The sequence below is a fragment of the Nipponia nippon genome, unplaced genomic scaffold, assembly GCF_047370975.1.
Source record: "Nipponia nippon isolate SJK-2023a ecotype South Korea unplaced genomic scaffold, ASM4737097v1 scaffold_2, whole genome shotgun sequence".
In the NCBI taxonomy this organism is placed as follows: domain Eukaryota; kingdom Metazoa; phylum Chordata; class Aves; order Pelecaniformes; family Threskiornithidae; genus Nipponia; species Nipponia nippon.
In genome coordinates, this window is record NW_028262336.1 from 113,388,480 (window position 1) to 113,410,024 (window position 21,545).

Below are 21,545 nucleotides of genomic sequence, written 5' to 3' on the forward strand. Positions count from 1 at the left end.
AAACAGCTATGGCTGAAGTACATTTTGGCTTTCAGTCTATCTTGATGTAAACAAGCCTCAGATGGAAAGGCTTAACGCAGCTGTTAATATGCATTTTAGTAGTATCAGCTTCTTCCTCTATTTCTCTTTGTTTAGGAAAAAAAAAAAAAAAAAGATTGGGGGTGACATTGGGATTTGGGACCTCACCAGAAAGACCCCCTGCCCTGCATTAACAAGATATAAAGACACCAAATGTAAGAACATCACCCAGAAGTACAGATCAACAAACTCAGACTAGTACTGTATATACGGGGGAAGAGTGATGACTGTAAAAATAGTATTTCCCAGAATTATGAGGTATATGCATCATTTCTCCACCAAGGCAGCAAGAGACCTATGGAGACAGAAACACATACTGTCCTTTCACGCTCTGCAAGACCCGACCCTTCTGTTGTGAACCTGGTGGAAAGCTGCCACCGCAGAGCTGGTGTTTTGAGGACTCTGGCACTCTGACTCAAGAGATAAGAAAGTGCCAATGTAAATAAAACATCAACTAATATTAATTTTGCTCAATGTAGAGATTATGGAAACAAAGAAGACACTTTCAGCAGCTCCAGTTTAAAATGAACAGTAGCAGTACTAGCTATTATTTCAAATAGATATTGGTTTGTATTCCCTTCCCAGCACGCTCATAGCAAGGCTGGCATGGCACAAGTACCTCAAACACACTCCTCTTCCATGCTGCTAGTTGACAAACCTAGTTTTAATCACAATACTAGTGAGGCTAGCTTATCTTCTCCAGCTGCCTTCCTGGCAACTGCAGTCTCTCTACAAGAAGCATGGTCAACATTACCAAAGAAAACTACCATGAAACACGGCATTTTAAATAATACTTTGTGGTCTTGGCCATGTACGGGACACATCTGAGAGAAATTACAGCTATTTAGCTCCTCAAAAAGTCATTTGTGTCATTTTGTTTTCCCATAGGTTCCCCCCCAACTCAAGGACACCACCACTTCTTCCCATCTGTATGCTTTTTTTCTTTTGGAGGGATTTACTAACACACACCCGTTTTCTTCAGGCGTGTTTGCCTGACATTTCACTTCTCCGGCACACCCAATTACTTCACAGGAGTCTGTTCAGAACATACAGGGCCACAAGGAGCAGGCAAAGCGCTCCGTCTTGATCCAGTGAGCATCAGCTAGATCAAGATTTCCTGCTGGAGGAATAAACAAACAGGCAGCTCAGGCAAAGGAGAGGAACAACCCTGCACTGAAATAAGCAGAGAGCTACCACAGGAACAGCGTGGTACCGGTAGTGAAGGATGGGAAGACCTCTAAGACTTCCCCGCCAGGCTGCCCCAAAGCAATTTAGACTTCATTTACTTTTGACTCAAATAAGGCTAGCGGCTGTGGCCTTAATTGTTTTATTTTCCTTTCACTCCTTCAAATCAAAGCTCCTTTCAAAGATTTTTATCCCCGGGGCAGTAGCTGTTTCTTTACATGGAGAGCAAAGAGCCCAGCCTGCAAAAGGTAAGAGACTCCCTCCCAGTTGTTCCTGCCAATGCTACAACTCTTCATGGCTGGGACAAACCAAAGCCTCGTGGAAACAAGGAGCGCCAGCTCCATGTGACCAAGCGGATTTTCTGTGATCACTGGCCTAGCTCCTGGTCAGTCAGCAGGTCACTGTTTGGAAACAGTGTACTACACATATTTTTCCTTTTTAAAATAGTCATTAAATTACAATTTGCATGTTAGTGATACTGTAATGAATTACCCAGGGACTCATTTTGGCTAACAGCTGATGAATCATCACCAAAACCACAATTTTTTTTCCCCATAATTATTGAACGATTCCAGCTAAAAATTACACAGCTCGGATAAGAATTCAGAAATCTGCCCCAAAATATTGTTTAAAATGTGCACGGGTAGTTTGTTAAGCAATTCTTACAGTAGCAGATGCCTGTATCAGAGAAGACATTCACATACACAATGAAGAATAATTCTCATAATTTTAACTACACACTGTGCTGACAGTAGTTGGGAGACTCCAGATATGTATTTGTTAGTAGGTCTGCTTTATTACTATTTCAGGAAGCAGCATTTCCTTTAAAAATTAGTGCTGTATAATCTTTCGTAGCATTTCACAATTTTAGCACTCAACTTCTAGAAAAAGCTTATCCAAAAACTATGTCATGGTTATAAATACTTCCAATGCCATCACTCCACAAGCATTCGGGCACTAATGATTTTAAAGGCAATTGTGGCATTTTAGAATTTACAAATCCTATGGATTCAGAGAATATTGATTACAAGTAGGCAGTTTTAATGCAGAGTATTTGGCTCACCGTCACCTATGAAACTGCTGCAATATATTAAACAAGGCTATAAATCAGTGACTACGCACAATTAAAACAGAGTATTACTGCAGGCTTGGGTAACCTACTAGAAGTATTCAACAAATGGTATTTTAGTGAATCATTTTAAATCATACTGTACCATATTTCTTGAGATGCAAGACCACACATTTGTCTGTCATTTCGGGTCCATTCAATCATGAGAGAAAGCGTGACTCGTTGCAACCTGAATTCGCAGCAGACGCTGCAACCTGAGCCTGTAAGCAATGTTCTACCCGCCCACATCACTCTGCACGGCACGAACCATCAATCCACCAGCAACATCTTTGCTAAAGAACAGGTTCACAACTTACGTTGTTACACACAAGTTTCAAAGTACTCCAGTACACGTTAGCCACAGAAACACTTTGCAAAACAGCTTCCTCTCGTTAGTACAGCAAACGATGTGGTACTTCAGCAGGTTCAGCAGAGTGAAGATGACTTGTGAGGCTACTTCAGATGGCATATGGAATTAAGGATTTTTTTAACCCACAGCTTCAGTAACTGAAATAAAGAGGTGGCACTGCTTAGTTCAGGAGTGTGCTAAAGTGCCTACTAACTTCTGAACACCCCTTGCTCTAGAAGACAAGCAGCACGGCGCAGCCAGCTGGAAAAGCCACTGACTTGAGAACAACTCCCACCAGACCTGGGGACGGCTCTCCTGGCTCAAAGGAGAAGGTACTTGTCAAAGAGCTGCAACGAAAATTTTCAAAGCAAGTGCCCTACACATAGCACCTCTCTATGCCAGATTCTTATTTACAAAAGCAACAAAGGCCCAGACGATGGACTGCGGACAACAAAAATACCAAAGTTCACAATAGTTCATAAGCACTTTCAAATGTAAAACTTTTCACAGAAGCTAAGCCCAGCACATCAGAATTACATACTTCATAGCTTATAATATGGAAAGCTAAGATCTGCAATAAGGGCAGATATTAAAATAGAAATCCTAAATTATACTTTCTATCCAGATTTTAAACATGGTTAAAAATATTTAGGATGACCATTTTATGCTGCACACATACCTTAAGAGATATATAGCAGCCATCGATTTGAAATATATAGCTTACCAGTAACTCAGAGAGAATTTTTATCCTACAGATGTTCTGGTTTTCCTAAACATCACAGAGATTGACACAAATATCTGGAATGCTGCCTTTTAAAGGTACAAGAAACTCAAATATCTACAGCAATTTTTTTCATATACTACAGAAGTTTTTAGTAAATTGCTAAAAAAATAATTGAAGTAGAAATCATTAGAGCGAAATCTGAAGCAGACAGAAGGGTGCTAAAGCAGCTAACCCGAAAGAGCAACGAAGAAAGATTAAAACAGTAAGTGATCTACGGATCTGGAGTTTACCATGGATTGTGGGTTTTTACAAAGGACTGTCTGAAAAGCCTCTGTTACACAGTTAAACCTAGCGCGTAAGTCATGAGTGTTCTACTTAAAAATAATAAAGCCAGGGGTATGAACATCGCTGCAAATCTCAAGAGCAAAAGTTGTCCAAGAGCACAAAGAAATGTTTTTGCTCTGTCCTTAGTGTAGCTTACAGAAGCACTCCCAAATGACAAGACTTTTTAAAATTACATAGACTATAATATAACTGGACATCATAGATATTCTTAAAAAAACAAGCTTTAGTTGCACTTAAGGTACTGAAATTGCATGGAAAGAAAATGTGATTTTAAAATTTTCCATCCGCTCTGTGGAATGCATTCTGTGTTGGCTGCTGTGCATAAAGGGGCTTGAGGTACCGTCAGCAGGTTTCATTTCTATTCGTGGCTGATAAAAGATATTTTTTCATAACACTGTATTCTTGAAGCACTTTGGCTAATATCCAAATGTAGGCCTACTTCACTTGTATGCAAATATTTTGCACTTCATATAAATCATGACTTGCTATAATTCAACTAGAAATACACAAGCACGCTGTTACTAGGCTGAGAACCTAAGTCACTTACACTCTGTAGGAAGGAGAATTTATGTTATATAATGCATCACAGTATTGACTTTTATTTAACTTAAAAATAAATAACTTCTATATTTTCTCTGCCAGAATGCTAGCTTTGCAACATGTCTCCAAGGAATAATGCTCTTTTTATAGCTAGCAGGATGCCCAGAGCAGCTTTCTTCTCTTGGACACAACACACTGCTACAGCAAAAGCAAAGAGGGCTATCTGTAAGGGAAACAACACCGCTACCTGTCAGCCAGCTCACTCCATTGCTTCTTCCCTCCTTTGGGTATTTTGTATCTTGCCACCCCCCTGAAAAGCACCGTGGAGACAAAGTCACAAATTTAATATAAATTAATATGAAAGCATAAGAATAACAGCTAGCAACAGCTGGTAAGAGGAATGAGAAGACGCTTCACACAGAAAAAGCAGTATATAAACACAAGATTGGTGAAAAAAAAAAAAAAATAATCTATCTCATAACATGGAACAGGAGATCCCATTCAGAAGGAAAAGCCAATGTAAGAGACGCAATCAAGATGAATCACAACTCTGAAAATTAATTTTGATTTCTCTGAGTGGTAACAAGCTTTCTTCTCAACATCACAGAAGAAAATTCTAGAGGACTATGTCCTCACTTTGGTGCACATTGAATTACGTTTCCTTGATCCATTTTCTCTGCGAAGTCCACATTACAATTAGCTATCACTCTCTGCTTCTTGGCATAGACTCCCCTATCATCCCTAGTTAGGGAGATTTACTCCTGTCTATTCTCTCCTGCTTTTATAAATATGTACACGTCCAGGTCATAATGTTTCAGTTTACAGTGTTCATGTGTCTGAGAAGTGTAAGAAAATGTCATTGTATGTAATATTACTGGACTACAAGGCAAGCCAGCTAGCTGAGACAGAATCATGACATATAAAATAATTTCCCTCCATAGCCACAGTATTCAAACAGCAGGCTCTTCGAGAGTCCAGGCTAACTCCAAGGAATCTGCAAGTACTATTTAAGGCAGCCCTCTGTAAGCTTATGCTTACTACAGGGTTCCAAGCAGCAGTTCCCCACTTAAAAAGTTTTAGGGGTCCATAAATCGAGAGACAGGAGAGCAGGGAGGGAGTCACAGCAATCTTAAGAACTCAGTAGTTTAATATTCTCTATCCTGAACCAGAAAATTCAATACCAGAAGTCTGACAGTATGCGATATGCCTGACAAGATGACTAAAATTAAAGTATAAACAAAACCAAGAAAAAAAAATACTATAGGCTTAATCTTAGTTCTCAAAATAAATAATGTTTGAAGTTTAAGAAGCATAGCCTTTGCATTTCCAAATGCAACAACCAATTTCATAAAATTATCATTAAAAACAAATTTTGTAACCAGGGGGTACTTAGTCTTTGCAACATCAATACTGTTGATATTGTTTACACTTTAAACAAGTAATTTCCATAATGTTAACACAACAGCTAAATACTGCATATCTGCTAATGGCTCTATGCATATAGCTGACCTCCTTTCTATGCATAAGAACACTGTACTTCCAAATAAGTCCCATGAGTTACATCACCAGCTAAAAATCCTGACGTATTTAAATAAAATTCATAAATAGGGTAGCTAGTGAGTACCTTTTAAAAAATGAGCTCAGAAGCTCATAACAAAATTTTAATATCTGCCAAGGTCTTTCACCTTATCCAAGGTTTCTTCTTTTATACGGCAGTGCAGAGAGAACAGATTTTTCTTTGTATCTGTCGTCACAAAATGAGAGAGTACGCACGCAGCCAAGGGCCACACTAAAAAAGGGAAAGATGAAAGAGTGGAATCAAGCTGAGAGTCGTGCTATTAGAGGAACTAACATTGGATGTATCTCACTTCACACCATGACCTACCTTCAGGTAGGGTACCATGGACATGAAACAAAAACAGAAATGTTCTAAGAAAGTCACGCAAATCCCCTTCTACTCCATCATCATTTTAAATAGCCCTTGATCCTTTTGCCTAGTTCCTTTCCCTTGTTAGAGATAGATGAGCCCACCTCACCTGCGACTGAAGGTCAGGGCACTACACCACCAATGCAGGATACTGGGAGCCAGCCTAACACCTCCCCTTGCCCCTTCTTCCTCTGGAGGGGCTAGGGAAGACACGAGGATAAGGAAGCAATGGTGTCTCCAACAACAGCTATTCAAGAATTGAAGCTGAATGTAATGTTTCTGTTTACAAAAACGTCCCGAAGCTCAACAATCGCAGCAGGACTGTTTTGCTGCCAACAATAAGCGTAACATAAGAATAGTGAAATTGCAAAATCAATCATAGACATTGAAAGCATAAATGCAAACTGAATTCAACCTTTGTGGGGCATACTCATCATCTCCCAATTAGATGATCACATACAAATGTTTCTACAGGACTCCTACCTTATTTAGCACACAGAATAAATTTAAAAAAAAAAAAAAAAAAAAAAAAAACAACTCCTAACTGACCTAACCGAGTATACACTCTGTGTTCATACTCCTAGACTCTCTGCAGCATTTGATACTATCAATTAATGCACTGCCTCATCCTAGAAATGCAGCAATGATCCAGTACGCTGTAGTCAAACTGGTTTCCAAGTCCTGTCAAGAAGGACACTTCAACACGCAGCAACAGGAAAACAGCACTCGCTGCTCGGTGCTTCTCACACCCTGGAGGAATCAAATCTTCTAATTCTTTTAATATGAATTGATCTACCTTAACGCAGTAATAATCACTTCAAAACTTTTATCCAGAAAATAAACAAATGGGAAAAAAATATAAAAAGTGTTGCAACTTAGCAATTTGCTTTTAACATCCACAAAACGTGGTGCTGCGGTATACACATGAAATACAAGATGCGCAATGCCTGAATCTTTCTATGTAATTTCTTTTATGTGCCTTTGTATACCAAAACATTAAAAGACAATACACAGTTAGTGACAGAAACCTTTATTCTCTTATTCCTACTGAAAATGGAATCCTTACATTTAAAGCATTCCACAATTTATCAATAATTTTCACAGTAACATAAGGTAATAACACCACACTACCATATGCATCGATCAAGACTAGTTCCCACAGTTAAGCATAGTATGCTCTGCATTTCTGCTTTCTAAAAATTACATATTGCACTACCATAGGCATTTCTGTAGGAGATTATTTAAATTATATTTACGTTCTTTAATGACACAGATCTTGAAACTTTTGATTTTTTTTGTTCACAACTGCTTAGAAGAATAACTAAATATTTCATTATTGTGCCCCGGTTTCAGGCAATACAAGGTCTTCCACACTTGCACAGCAAGTACAAACCACTAACCCTTACTGCACTTTATCAACGCTGAATCACAGAAAATAATGTCTAACTTGCCTGAGCATAAACTAACTTATAAATGTTTAATGCTGGAAAACTGTTAAAAAGTTACCCAGTGAGGTTCCAAATTACTTTTTAAATCACTGGTATTTTTCATAAAATTTCTTTTGTTCATTCTTTTACAACAGTTTCTCCTTTTCCCATTTCCTGAACAAAACTTCCCAATTCACTTTCCAACATACAAAAGCAACATGAAGTTGTCCGTGTATTTCAGCATGGAAAACTGTGGGAGCAATATGAAAGCTGTGAGAACATCATTCTTTAACAAAGGCAGAAATCTTTTACTCCACTTTGTTTTTAAAACAGCAATATCTTTTCTACATGAAACTGAAATTTATTAATAAATATAAGCTACTGCCAGGCAGTACATCTCAGGCTTAGAGTAACAGGAACAGAAAGGTAATTCCAGGAGCATCCTCCTCCAGTAGTTCCGGGACAAGAGGGCAACCTGCGGCAGCCCCCTGACCGGAGAGGCGGGAGTGCAGGCGGTGGTTAGGTTACCACCCAGCAACTGCTCACCTTCGACAAACTTAGCTGATAAAACTAGTTTATAAAACACTTCACTAAAGGAAAGATGCTGCTTTTAAATGCAGCTGGTGGGCTGATTAGCATAAGTTCATGACAAGTGCCCTGCGCTGTTAAGTAACGGCCCAGAAAAAGAAAGATTTAAAATACCAGTTGGAAAAATAAATACTTTGCTTAACAGGAGGCTCCCCTTACATGCATTTAAGTTCAGAAAAACATCTTGCTGAAGCAGATGGCTATTTTACTTGGATCTCTTTACTACAGAGATATAGTTGCTATATAGCAAAGGATACACAAAAAATTCACAATATGCACATACCAAATCTGCTTTATAGAAATAACTTTAGAAAAAAAAAAAAGAAACAAAACCATCCTTACTATAACACCTTATTTAAAGATTAAATGAAAGCAACATTTCTCAGAACATCGAGCACAGAGAAATCCTGAATTATCACCAAGCACAGAGAAATCCTGAATTATAAAGCTACTCGCCAAGGAAATGAAAGAGCTACATGAATACTTTTAATAAGCCTTTATAACCATGCTTTACAAGAAGTGCATGCTCGCTCTCTCTCTCTCTCTCTCTCTCTAATACCGGCTCAGTTTTTAATAGCAAAGGTCCTGTTGAAAGTAACAATCGTGGTTTGAAGGTTACGTTATTGTAAAGATCGTTTGTGCCAATTTGTATCAGGAAGTGGCTCATCATGCACTGCAGTTTGCTTCCCAGGGCCATAAACGGCGGTACAGCATCAACATTATGACTGAAAGTGGCAGCTGTTTTAGAGAGGTACAAGCAAACTAGTAAGTGATAAGAATTAAAACTGTCAAAATTTCCCAGGTATTCAAATCATGTTATTCATAAATTAAAGCAACTACAAGGATATTCGTTATACAAATAAAATTACTTTCTGCTAATAACATAAAATGATAAAAACATAAGTCACACCACTTATCTTTTGGGAGCAATTCTGACCTCTGATATATATCGACAACACATCTGACTTCAGCAAGTATTCTGCTAAGAGCAAAATTTTCTCCTTTCTCCTCCTCCTTACTTGGAGTATGTTCAATATAAAATCATTAAGATTCATAAGCCTTACTATAAAGTGGACTTACCGGTGCTGGATTATCTTTAGATTCCACACCAAAAACATTCCGTCGTTTCACTGTCAGCAAATCAAGATCGTTAGTATCATCATCATCGTCGTCGTCGTCATCTTCAAAGAACTGCAAGGCGTCTGGGTTTGGAATCCTGCTTGGTACAGGAACTTCTTTTTCCTCCTCCTCAGATACCTCTTTCGATTCATCCTCAGACTCACCACTCTCCTCAGCACCTTCACTGGAAGCAGAACATTCCTCAGTTTCTTTTCTTCTCTCCTTTTCTTTTGTTTTGTTAACAGACACCTTTCCACTGAAATTAGTTCTGCATTTCTCCACTCCTTCCTTGTTTGTCGAGGAGGGGGTATTTTTATTTTCCTCTGTCTCCTTCAACTGATCCGTCCCATCAGCTGCCTCATTCGCACACAGCTGTTTCCGAGCTTTTTGAAGAAATCTCACACGAGGTGCCATTGCAAGACCAAGTGATCTAAAGCATGGAATTAAACATAAATTAATCTGAAAAGTAGATACAGAAAATTTGACTAAATTAGAAGCCCTCATGGATGGTTCAAGTGATTCGATTTTAATTATGGTAATTCATATTGATACATTTTGACCAACATATTTACAAAACAATATTTAGTCTACAAAAGGACAATCTAGCTTGAAAAATGCAAGTGAACATTGGGAGAGGAAGGAAGATGAAACAACTGAGAACTCTCAAGAACAGTTATAAATCCTCCCAGGAAAGAAAGCAAACAGAGAACCTGAAAAGCTGTAGACAAGAGCAAATTATCTATGATTCACAGTCAAATATGGTGGAAGAAACACTGATGTAATTTGGTATTGAAGATACACAGATGTCATGTCAAGGACCGAGACAGCACTGATCTCTGTCAGTGTCCTTCACTGCTAAAAGTGCACCCAGAACATGATCCCCACCATCTCGCAGTGACGGAGAGATTAGAACAAACACAGTATGGATAAATGACTAATTGCAGAAAAAGCTAAGTGAGAGACATTTCTCTCTTAAAGGAAATCTCACCTGCCTGCATCCCTCTACAGCAATGCTTTACCTTCACGGCATATGTAACTAGCAGTGCCAACAATACTATTATTTTACCCGGTTATTCACGACAATTCAAAGTTACACTAATACTCTATATATGAAGGGACAAAAATTAGGCAAAAAGCAAAAATACTGTATAGCAACAATACTGGAGAGCATTGCATGGGAACAGATACTCTGTCTCCAACAGACCATTTGACTTCAGTAAACTTCGTAATTGCCCACTATTACTACACCTGACCCTCTCAAATCCAGATTCAAAAAAGCAGTATTTAAGTCTCTTTCAGAGCTCATGAGACTTCTCATTAGGTGAATAAAACACATGGGGGGACACCGGTACTGTGCAAGGAACACACGGAGATCACAGCTACATTTAAAAACACACGATACAGAACTGATAGTGTTTGTAATACTCGGGGCTTCTACGTACACTTAGCAAAGGCATAAAGTATTTAACCAACTAAAATGGCTACATATATACACGTGCACACACAGATAGAGAAGGCGAGTCTCTCTTGATTCAGATCATGCACAGTTATACACCGCCTCGCCTCTCAATGCTGCTCGTTTCAAGTAGACAGCGTTATGTCTTCTCTTCACCACACAGCTCTGAATAAAGAAACCTGAGTTATGTCACAGGAGAAAAATCAAATCTATACTCCCTGGTGGATATGTCATTATGAACAGCCCATGAAGCATCCAAACAGTACTGCAGAGCAGCAAGAGTGGACTATAGGCCCTGGAGAACCTTGAACTGTTAATGGTAGCCAACAGGAGAGGCACCCTGCTTAAATAACACACAAACAAAAAAAATAAAAAAAACAAACACAACCACAGCTGTGGTTAAATGAGGCAGTTTTGGTACTGGCCACAGGTTAAAACACTGAAAAGTGGACACGCACCCAAAAACCAGCTCACACTGTTAGGATGAGGAACAAGTTTTTCAATAAATAAAGCCTTAATTTTAATGTAAAGTTAATTTTGTTTCAGTACGTCTGATAACCCAATACTGTTCTTCTACAAACAATTAACAGCACTAGTAAAGCAAATAGAGTTTTATGAAAAAAAAAAAAATCAAAGTAAGTTTTTATCCAAAGCATTTTGCACATTTACTGATAGTGCACTGCTGAGAGGATAACACAACACATTTGGGAACTGAAATTGGAGCAACCAGAAATCTTAAACTTGTTTCAGTGTTTGACAGCTAACACTAATTACCTCTGCAATGAAACTAGGTGTTAAAGTTTGGCCTATTGACTAACTGAAACAAAAATAACCAAACAAAGCAGATGTAATGCTTCACAGCAGCAGCTGGAGGAGATTCAAACATGGAATTGGGCCTTAACACCAGGAACAGTAAAACACGTATAAACAGATTGCTGCAATGTCAATGAATGTGCAACCTCTTCAGAAAGGGGATCAATGTAGCAAAAGAAATCCTTTGCAAGAGAAACACTTCTTTGCTTTTGTGGATTTCACAACATTATTCTACATAAAGTATTGTCGTCAGCTGTTGACAAAGTATTGCAAGTAATAGTACTGTACGGAAACTACACCACCTCTGTTCATTTCTCTTTCTCATGCAAACAGACATAGACAACAACGTACACAGGGCTGCAAACTCCGATTTTATCACAGCTTCTCTTCTATGTCTCCAGAGCAAGTATCAGAGATCAGCATCATGGCTGCAGAGAAAAGTTTGAGAGGGTGAAGAAACTACTCTCTCCATAGGAAAAGTTAAAAAAGACAAGTCAAAAAGAGCAGCCCATGATGTAGAGGAAACTTCAGCACAGCTTTTCTCATTCAAATACAAAATCCCACCCACCAGATTGCTGTTCTGCACCAATGTCTTTCTTTAATAATTGCATAAAATTAATTATCTGTTAGTATTGGCCAATTTTTCTACACTGCTTAGCAATCCTACCAACAAGACCAGTGCTATCAGACTTCAAATGGCATCTGAACCAAAAGAATACAGCCCTTAGATTTGGGGAAGAGAGAAGGTATTAAGGTCACATTTGGTAAAAAAGTGATAGTAGATAAGTGTAAACAAAGTTGTGTACAAACAATCCCCAAACACTTTTAATTACATAACCTCTCAAAGAAATGTCAGCATTTTGGCTCATTACTGCCTCTTTTTAAACAGAGGACAATTTGGGACAAACACATTCTACTACTGCTAAAAGTTTCCTCACGCTGTAAGATTCAACAGTTTCTTTAGAATTTATTTCTTAAATCTTTTGCCAAATCTAGAGTTCAGTCAAACTAAAAAAAACTGAACATATGAGCCAGCTTTTCTTTCCATCAACTAGAAAGAGGAATATTAGTTTCATTAATTCATTAGATGCCACTCAGACCACAATCCTACTCTTGACTGAAGTCACATCTATGCTTTGATTTTAGTGCTAGTATTCACGCGCTCTTCTGGAATAAGAAATGTGCAAGGTTTTCTCATAAAGACAGACAAAAAGCAGGTAATTTATTTAGTAAGATTTCATAAATTCTAACACAGAACACTAAAAACATGCTAACACCACAGTGTAGCCCTCAGACAATGGTAGCCTTAAAATGGCAACACAATTTCAGCTGACAAACCAAAAAAACAATCCCGTTTCATATTTTGGTGTGAAATGCAATGGCTTCTTGGGAGTAAGCTCTTATGGAAAGACATTTTAAATCACCTTCTAAAAGCAATACTGAAACCAATGGATTATTTTGCTACTATAAATGAAAGCACAGCTGACAGTTCTGTATCAACAGAAACTGAAGTGGCCAGACATCATCATTCCCTAACACTGATCAGGGAATGCATAGAAGTAACTGCACAAAACACCTACAATGCTCAGGTACTTCCTTCAATTCAAAGCAAATTGACAATTATTTTCAGGAAATAAGTTAAAAGAGTAAAACTCCAAAGAAAGAACATTGTATGGCTTTAAGAGGAATACCACTTTTGTTTGCTATTGAATAAGGAAAATCAAATATTAGTAAACATTTTTTAAAATTAATTCAAATGAATGGTGTATCAGACTTAAAATACTGCCTTTTCTGACATTTGTTAATTATGCTTGTACAGAGATCTTGAGGATGTTTACATTAACATGGTAACTTCACTATGACTATTTGGATTGGCTGAAAAGCTGGGCATCTCCCAACTCTTTAAAAAGATGGAATCTTAGACACTCAGAGCAAAATCTGTCCTTGCACAAAACAAATTTAAGACCAGTAGAATCTTTTAATTTTTAAGTGTCACAAGAGTTCCTAATCTGCACCTAGATTTCCAGTCCTTTTTGAAATGAACCAGTTGTAAAGAATCTGAAGTCACTTCTGCAGAACCGCCACACAATAATTTTACACAAGTTAGTGCTTCATTCTAATACTAAGTTACTAGTTTACTAAATATAAGACATATTCCATTAGTGAACTTGTTCGAAATGATTTGAACACATGATAACATAGCACAGTGATTTCTTTTACTGTAGAACAGGTTCAGACAAAGATTTAAAATAGCCTGAAAAAGGTTAAATACTCCCAGAAGCTATTTCAACAGAAGAAATGTGTATTACTTGCCTTGCAATATATGCTACATCTACATTTAACATTTAAAATGTTTTCAGAAGACAGGATGAGCAACCATTTGAAAACAGGAGAAATCAAATCAACTGAAGTGACGCAAATCTGAATTAACAGGCTTTCCAGATGGTCTGATTAATAACCAAAATGAACAGATAAATTGCTTTTGGTGTGTTATTTATTTGACTAGCCAGCTTTAGCCCTCTGCATTAAGGAGCTCAAATGCATAGCACTCCACTAATAATGAGAACCAAGCTAATCAAGAGTTATGGGTCAGGATCAAAGATACTGGAAGGACTGGAAATCTAGGTGCAGATTAGGAACTCGTGACACTTAAAAATTAAGTTTTAAAAAAATTAAGCCAACAAAGAGGATTGTCATGGTTGGAATCCAATCACTTAGAAGACTGAGATGTAGCCTTCTTTACAAAAGTAAAAGAAGCCTCCACATTGCAGTTGCAGGCCCTGGTGCTCTTGGTACCTGACACCTGCTCAAAGGTCAATACAGCAGAGCACAAGTAACAGAGATTTCTAGAGTGCATTAAAGACCATTTCTCCAAGTTAGCTGGATTAGCCAACTGTGAGAGGCACTCTCCTGGAACTGCTACTCATGCATATGCAAGTATATTTACTTCTAAGGTGAGCGAAGGTCAATAGCAGGCTTGGCTGCACAATTGAGAAAAGGTAGTTCAAGATCCTAGAAGAAAAAAGGATGATGACTAAGAGAATAATGATCCTGGACTTCGAGAGAGGAGACTGCAGCTTGTTCAGAGATCTGCATGGCAGGATCAGAAAGCTCAGAAGCTTACAGAAGTAGTTACAGAAAGCTCAGAAAGGGATGGCTGGATCTCACAGGTGGTTGAGGGGGAGCTGCATGAGAAATGCCCACTCTACAGATCACTGGAGGGAATACTGAGGTCCATATGAGTAATACCATATGAAGCTGAGATTAACTAGGTAACAGCATGAGAAGTCTGGTTACAGGTGTATGAAGACTGGAAACAACTGGAAAACAGTAATTAGGGGCAGGCTTTTTAGTTGGAAGGAGACGGGGGTCTAGAAAAGGAAACACAAGGGCAGCAAGAAGGAGGGACAAGAACCAGCAAAGGGATGATGAGATGTGCAAAGCCTACAATGGACACTGTCTGGGGGACGTGACAGGCAGCCCTGCACTTGCTCATGGCAGCCAGAGCAAGACAACGAACCAAACTCTCTGCCCTGACCATGCAGTAAGGGTCAGGTCTACATCCACAGCCAGGGGGACTGGGGTGAGAGTGCAGTGGGTGCTTCCCCTGGTCAATGAGAGGACAGACAGATGTGGACAGATGGATCATGCATCTTGGTATCACCCATTTCAGACCCGACAGCACTTGCAGCTACCTACTGGTTTGTCACACTGATCTGTAAGCAATACTTGCAAAATTAGCTGGGTACTAAGTTGCGTGTATCAGGCATTTCCCAAATAACTTGGCTTCAACCTGCTTTATTTATTCTTTATGTACCACTACAGGAATAAACAGAGAAAAATACGCTGCATTCCTCCTGGAAGACATGACGAAATTCAGGGAGGAAATTACCTTCCTTGGCAGCCCCTTAGAGCTGTGACTAACTTGTCCATCCAGCACACTTGCCTGTTAAGATCTGCCCCTGGAGACTGATATATGTATGTTAGCATTTAACAAAATAAAGTTCCTGAGAAGTAAAATATTTTGAATCCCTGCTTCCTCTTTACCTTGTCTCCTATCCAGGAGGCGAGACTAACTAATTATTCCTTTCCACCCTGTTGTTTGTTTACATTTTCTTCTGTTTTCAAAGCTGTCCTTTGCAATGAAAAGACAAATTTCTCTTTTATGCAAACATCAAGGTTCTCCTTCACCAAACTTAAAGGCTGCCTATGTTAGCACAAGGCCTGTGCAAGTCTTCCTCCAGCATGTTATTCTTGGTAGCCATTTGTAATGAGAGAATACTGGAGAGAATACTAATGTACCATAGCTTAAACGTGATCAGTCTCTATAATACATCTATGTACAGATATGCACACACACACACTTTTTATTTTTTATATATATAGTTTTCTAGATATATAAATAATTTTATGTAATATATAAAAATCAAAAATACTGCTGCTTTTCTGCAGACTCTATCAACAGAGCTTAAGAGAATCTCAGTGCACAGACACGCCAGGCAAGAGAGCAATGGAGAAAGTGGGCAACAGCCTGCCAGACTGAAATGCAAACCTGACAGGGGTATTAAGCAGCCTATTTTCTCTGCAGAATTTTTAGTGGAGTAACATCTATCAAGCTAGCAGTAAATCTCCACAGAAAGGCTGGAATACTTTTCAGAGAATACGCACAGAAGGTGAAGGAAAGAAAGGATTCTCATTCCAGGTTTTGCCATGAGTTTGAGTGCAGAACATAAACCAAGGTTGCTTCTGAATGTGCAATTCAAACGTACCAGACTTTGAGGGCCTTTCAGATAAATTAAGCTGACTGATCCACTCTATAGTGGATGTGCACTGAATTGAAAGCCAGGGGACTGCAGGGTGTATTCAGGCAAACTAGCAGTCTGGAGAGTAGGGAAGAAGAGTGCCAACAAACTGTTTATTTAGAACAGAATCCCCAAATTATCTTCCAGATTTATTACCTTCTGACTTTCTGATTACGCTTCCATATATTTCACAGTCTTGACTAAACCTCTCCTACTTTCTCCAAACAACTGTCTGGTTTCTTCCATTTTAATACAGGAATGACTTATTAGTAACTTTACAAAGCTGGGATTAGAATTCACTTTGATGAAGGACCAAATCCTGGCACAGAGGCCTGAGAAGAACAGAACTGGACTACTCTGTCCATGACGATATCAGACGCTAGATGGCACACCATGCTGAAATCCAGAAAGAGGCACTGGGATTCTGAAAATTCAGCATTACCACCATCTGTCAGTTCGTTTCTTAACATGCTGATTAAATTTGTGTGGTCATCCCTCTTAGTCCCAATCTTCTGCCACTACCCCTTTACAGTCAGCACAGTAAGACCTACAATAAGGTTTTAAAGAAGCTGACTAAGCACACAGGTGAAGGGCCAGGCAACGCACGTAGTGAAATTTTTCAAGTTTTTGCTAGTTCTCCTTTTTAAAAATTTCTCAGTCCATAAAGTAAGAAAGCATCTTTTATAATAGGCTTATGTACCTTAAAAAACATAATCATGTTAATTGCTGCACAGCACAGGAAGACCAGGTGTTCTACAGTCTACTAATTTGTCACATTTTAGTTCATTATGCCACGTGCTGACAAGTTTGAAGACTTAAGTCTTCTCTGCATGAAATTCCAGAGACATAAAATTAATTTACCATGCATCTTTGAGCACCTTCCTGCTCCCTTCTGACTATCCTATGTCCCATGAGATTATTCAAAAACTTCACATCTTAAAACAATCTCAGATGGTTGTCGTCTGTAAAGTCAACCTGTCAAAATTAATTTCCCTCCCATACAAAATGTGGAATGGTTCACGTATATGTACAAAAATAGACATAGTGAAATAGATGCTATTCAGTCCAGTGCAGATCTTTCATCTTTACCAAGTGCACTGAATCTTCTGTAAAGTAATTTATGTCCAAGGAGCAACGTCCCAATCACACTCAAAATGAGACTGCAATGTACCATCTTTAGATACTCCAGTTTCTTTTTAAATAATACACTTTACAGGTTGGCATTTAGCTATAAGGCTGAAGGGCGAATCTGAAAAATAAAAAAAAACTCAAAAACTTATTGTTCTCTATCCTTTTACTTCACAAGTTTTGTCTTCTATTGTACATAGCAAATGTACTGTAAGAGTTATTTCTCTTTGTAGAGGTACATTGTTTTTACACAGAAGTTCTATTTAGAATGTCTTTGAAAATATGCAAAAGCACAGCATAAACATGAAACTGTAAACACATTACAAGACCGTCCAATTCTGCATATTAACATAGTCAAAACAGCTATTTAAAGCTATCATACACTGCAAAACTTCTCACTATACAGTTTTCACTTTCCAAGTCGATCATACTTACAGGGCATATTCTGCTAGAGGCAATTTGAAAACATCAAATACTTCCTTATTCTTCATTAAGTAAACTGAACGCAAGTAGGATACAAAACACTGAAAGAAAAAGAAGAGTATTTAACAAAAAAGAAACCATTCAATTACCAACACATGAAACTAACATTATACTGTTGCTCTAAACACAAAATAGTTTATTAAGTGGTCTAACATCAATTTCAGACTGAAATTCTTTTACTTAATACCCATCAGCCAAAATTTATCAGTACTACAGAAGTGATGCAACTTCAAGTATTCAAATATTTCATTAAATGCACATTAATTGGCTGAATTTCCCAATGGTATGTCATGTTATTTTTGCTAGAAAGAAAATACAGCAAACTAGTCAGGAGGAAACATCACTGATTCAATTTTTTTTTCCTCCCAGCTTTTCTGAATGTTGCTATGCTATTCTGACCTCTGTGTTATGTGGAAGCATGAACAGACTGTGTTGCCATCAATCTAAGGTGTCCTGACAATCTTAGCCACTAAAAGAATGTGATTCAATTCAACGTAGCTGCCTTTCACTGTGGCCTAGCATAATTCATATTACCTTGCATTTGCCATCAGCTCATCACATACACACAGTCAATGAATGCAACTCAGCTGACCAACATAAATTCACTATACAACATTTACTAAGACCAGTCCAAGATTGAAGTTTCAATTAATGCCAGACTTTCACCAAGTAAACTGGAAGCACTGCATAACAGAATAACTTCATCTTGTATTGTATTTTCCCTCCATCCTTCCCAAAAGGAAAGATGCTTATTCTTCTCATGGTTTTTTTTTTTTTACATAGTCTATTTCTGCCTATCAGCAGCAGCATAAATACTGGAATATTTTAAGCATCAAAAAAGATCATTGGATTTCTATTGTTTGTAACCTAATTTCTAACACATGCCAAAACTCCTATTGCGAGGCTTAAACCAGCAAACACTAGTAACAATAACAAATTAAGCTCATAGGGTTATATTCAAGCATACTACAATCACACCTTTGTTCTGTTATGTACAGGCACCTGTCAGAGAAAATTATTGTATTAATAATTCAGGTGGAATTTAAAAAAAAAAAAAAAAAATCTATTTCATGTTAACCTGAGATAGAGAAGGAAAAGATCGAACAGTTAGGAGCATTGATCTCTTACAGCGATTCTTTAAATGCATATAAGAGAAAAAACATTTCCAGAGGTGAAAATAAAGATAAGACAGTAAATTAGGCAACGTCATAAAGTCATACTTTTCCCCTTAGTAAACTGAAACAACAACTATTAATTGTAAAATATGTAGAGCTAAGAGATGTACTTTTCAGTCTGCCCAACACCTCATTACAGAAGTAAATTTTCATTTGCTTATTTTTCCAAATGCTAAGTTTTTGGGTAAAGTTTCCTGTCCAGATTATTTCTTTCAATTAATTTTAGCAGCGGAAGGTGCTAGCAAAATCCATTCAGCCACTACCAAGAATAAGGTGTAGAATAAAATACTTGTTTGCTCACATTAAATTCTTAATCATTGTATGAAGATATCTAGAACCTTCAGGAAAAGGCTTCAAATTTCACAGATGTCATTAATTTATTGCTGTCTAGCAAGCAGTGACAAAACTAAATGACAGAGCCTCTTCTTTCTCTGTAGTGGCAGATGGGAAAAAGCAGGTTAAACAAGAAGTAGCTTTCCGGTGAATCTGAGAGTTGCAACATCTACAGATCTGAAGATCTACATGAGTCATTACATGCCACAAGGTAGAAATCTCATTCTGCCTTTTGGATAACGTATAAAGCCATCCACTTTACCAGTATTTCTTTGGTACACATGTTCTAGAAATTAATAAATGATAGATAAGGGGCAGAAAGAACACACCTTTTGCACATGTATCGAGGCCTACAATAACAAAGAATGAACCACCACATGAATGCCAGGTGTTCTAACTCGCATCTACCAGCTGTCAACAGGGTTCAGCCCACTCAGACTCAAAACAATTTTTCAAGTTTGTCAGGATGGTATTGCTCTATGTTCAAAGAAATGGGCATGTAATTAAGGTAAGAGGCTTCCAAGATCATTCAATAGTAATATAATGATGATTAAAGTCTTCGGCTGACCTCATTCTCTATTATTTTAGGCATTGTGAACACTTCCAGCAAAAGATAGTCCCTACTCTAAGAGCTCACACCCGAACTAGAAAAGTTAGATACAGCATAGAAGAGTTGTTTTACTTTACAGGAAGAGAGATGAAGTACAGAAAGAGCAAAATAACTTCTTTGATTTTGATTTGATTTCAATACCTTCACTTCTAAAATACTGTCATCTCTCTAGGATTTTATTCAATTCTCCTAAGACTTGGTCGCTCTGCGCACACACACTGGACAGCTGAGGGAGAAGTTTAGTCAGTCTGAACTTTTTTCCTGCTCTTTTATCAATTGCTGTTGTCCACTGCTAGTTTTGCTGTTTTGCTATCACTTTCAAGGGTTTTTTTAATAACTGAACATTAAAAAAATATTATATGAATTAACTTATACCATTATGGAAAATGTTATGGTTGAGCATCAGAAACATATTACAGCTCTATTGTAATAGTAGCTAAAGGCCCGCAAAACCACCTGAGATTCTTCTACAAGCACTCAAAATATATAAGGCAAGAAGTACTATGCTTTACTAATTTGCTACAATTAAATTTTGATTTATTGATGTATTTCTTGGATAATCATTTTAAATATTAACACATACACAATTCAATTTATGTGCCGTTTTGACAGAATTCAAAGTAACAGGGCGTGACTGGAATCTCAGGCTGTAACACCCTGCACGTCCCTCTGGGTACGATGAAGAATTTAATGGACAGACATCACTTCAGTATCCCAGTACCCCCTACACAGTCACATTCAAACTAGCAAGAAAAACACATTCATTTTTTAAACTGTTTTTCAGAACTGGATGAGTTGATATATTAAATATTAAAATTACAAGAAATGCCAAAAGGCAGCATCAGTCCATCCGAGGAAATGCAAAGGTTTCAAAGGAGCCCCAATCTGATTCACCCTCTCTCTTTCCAAGCAACAGCAGAGGAACCACCTCCTATCAAATTAACCCTGAGGTCTGTTGAAGCAATTAGCAACCAAGAATTTGCTTTCTTCCTTTTTCTTTTTTTTTTTTTAAACAAAAGTAAAAGCATCGTGAAGTAAATCAACAAGCTTAGAGGACACAATCGCTTAGACCTCATGCCCTCAACATGGTAAACTATATCCTACCTGAACTTCTGTGCATAGCTATGCTGTTTCACTGCTATCTGATCCATCCAGGTAGGGAATTTATTTCTTACAAATGTCAAGAATTTGGCAGCTTCAACAGACAGGATAAACAGCACAACGCCCGCGCCTTTGAGAAATCCAGCATTCCAGATAAGGATCCAGGGTCAGGATTTCATTTGCATGATTTTTATTGTTTTAGTCACATTGACATGTAAGACTACTGGGGCACATTTGCATAGTATGTCTGAACA

General features: G+C 38.0%; 1 protein-coding gene across 2 annotated transcripts in view; it reads right to left on the reverse strand.

Annotated features, from left to right (window-relative positions):
* The window catches only part of DDX10 (DEAD-box helicase 10), a 193,139-nt gene that overhangs the window by 128,089 nt on the left and 43,505 nt on the right, over positions 1–21,545 (reverse strand). For both annotated transcript variants that reach the window (XM_087757197.1, XM_087757196.1), the window contains exons 12-13: positions 18,025–18,113; positions 9,352–9,820 (exon numbers count right to left, since the gene is read on the reverse strand). In XM_087757197.1, the coding sequence (XP_087613323.1) occupies positions 9,352–9,820; positions 18,025–18,113 (558 nt within the window). The remainder of the gene's footprint in view (positions 1–9,351; positions 9,821–18,024; positions 18,114–21,545) is intronic.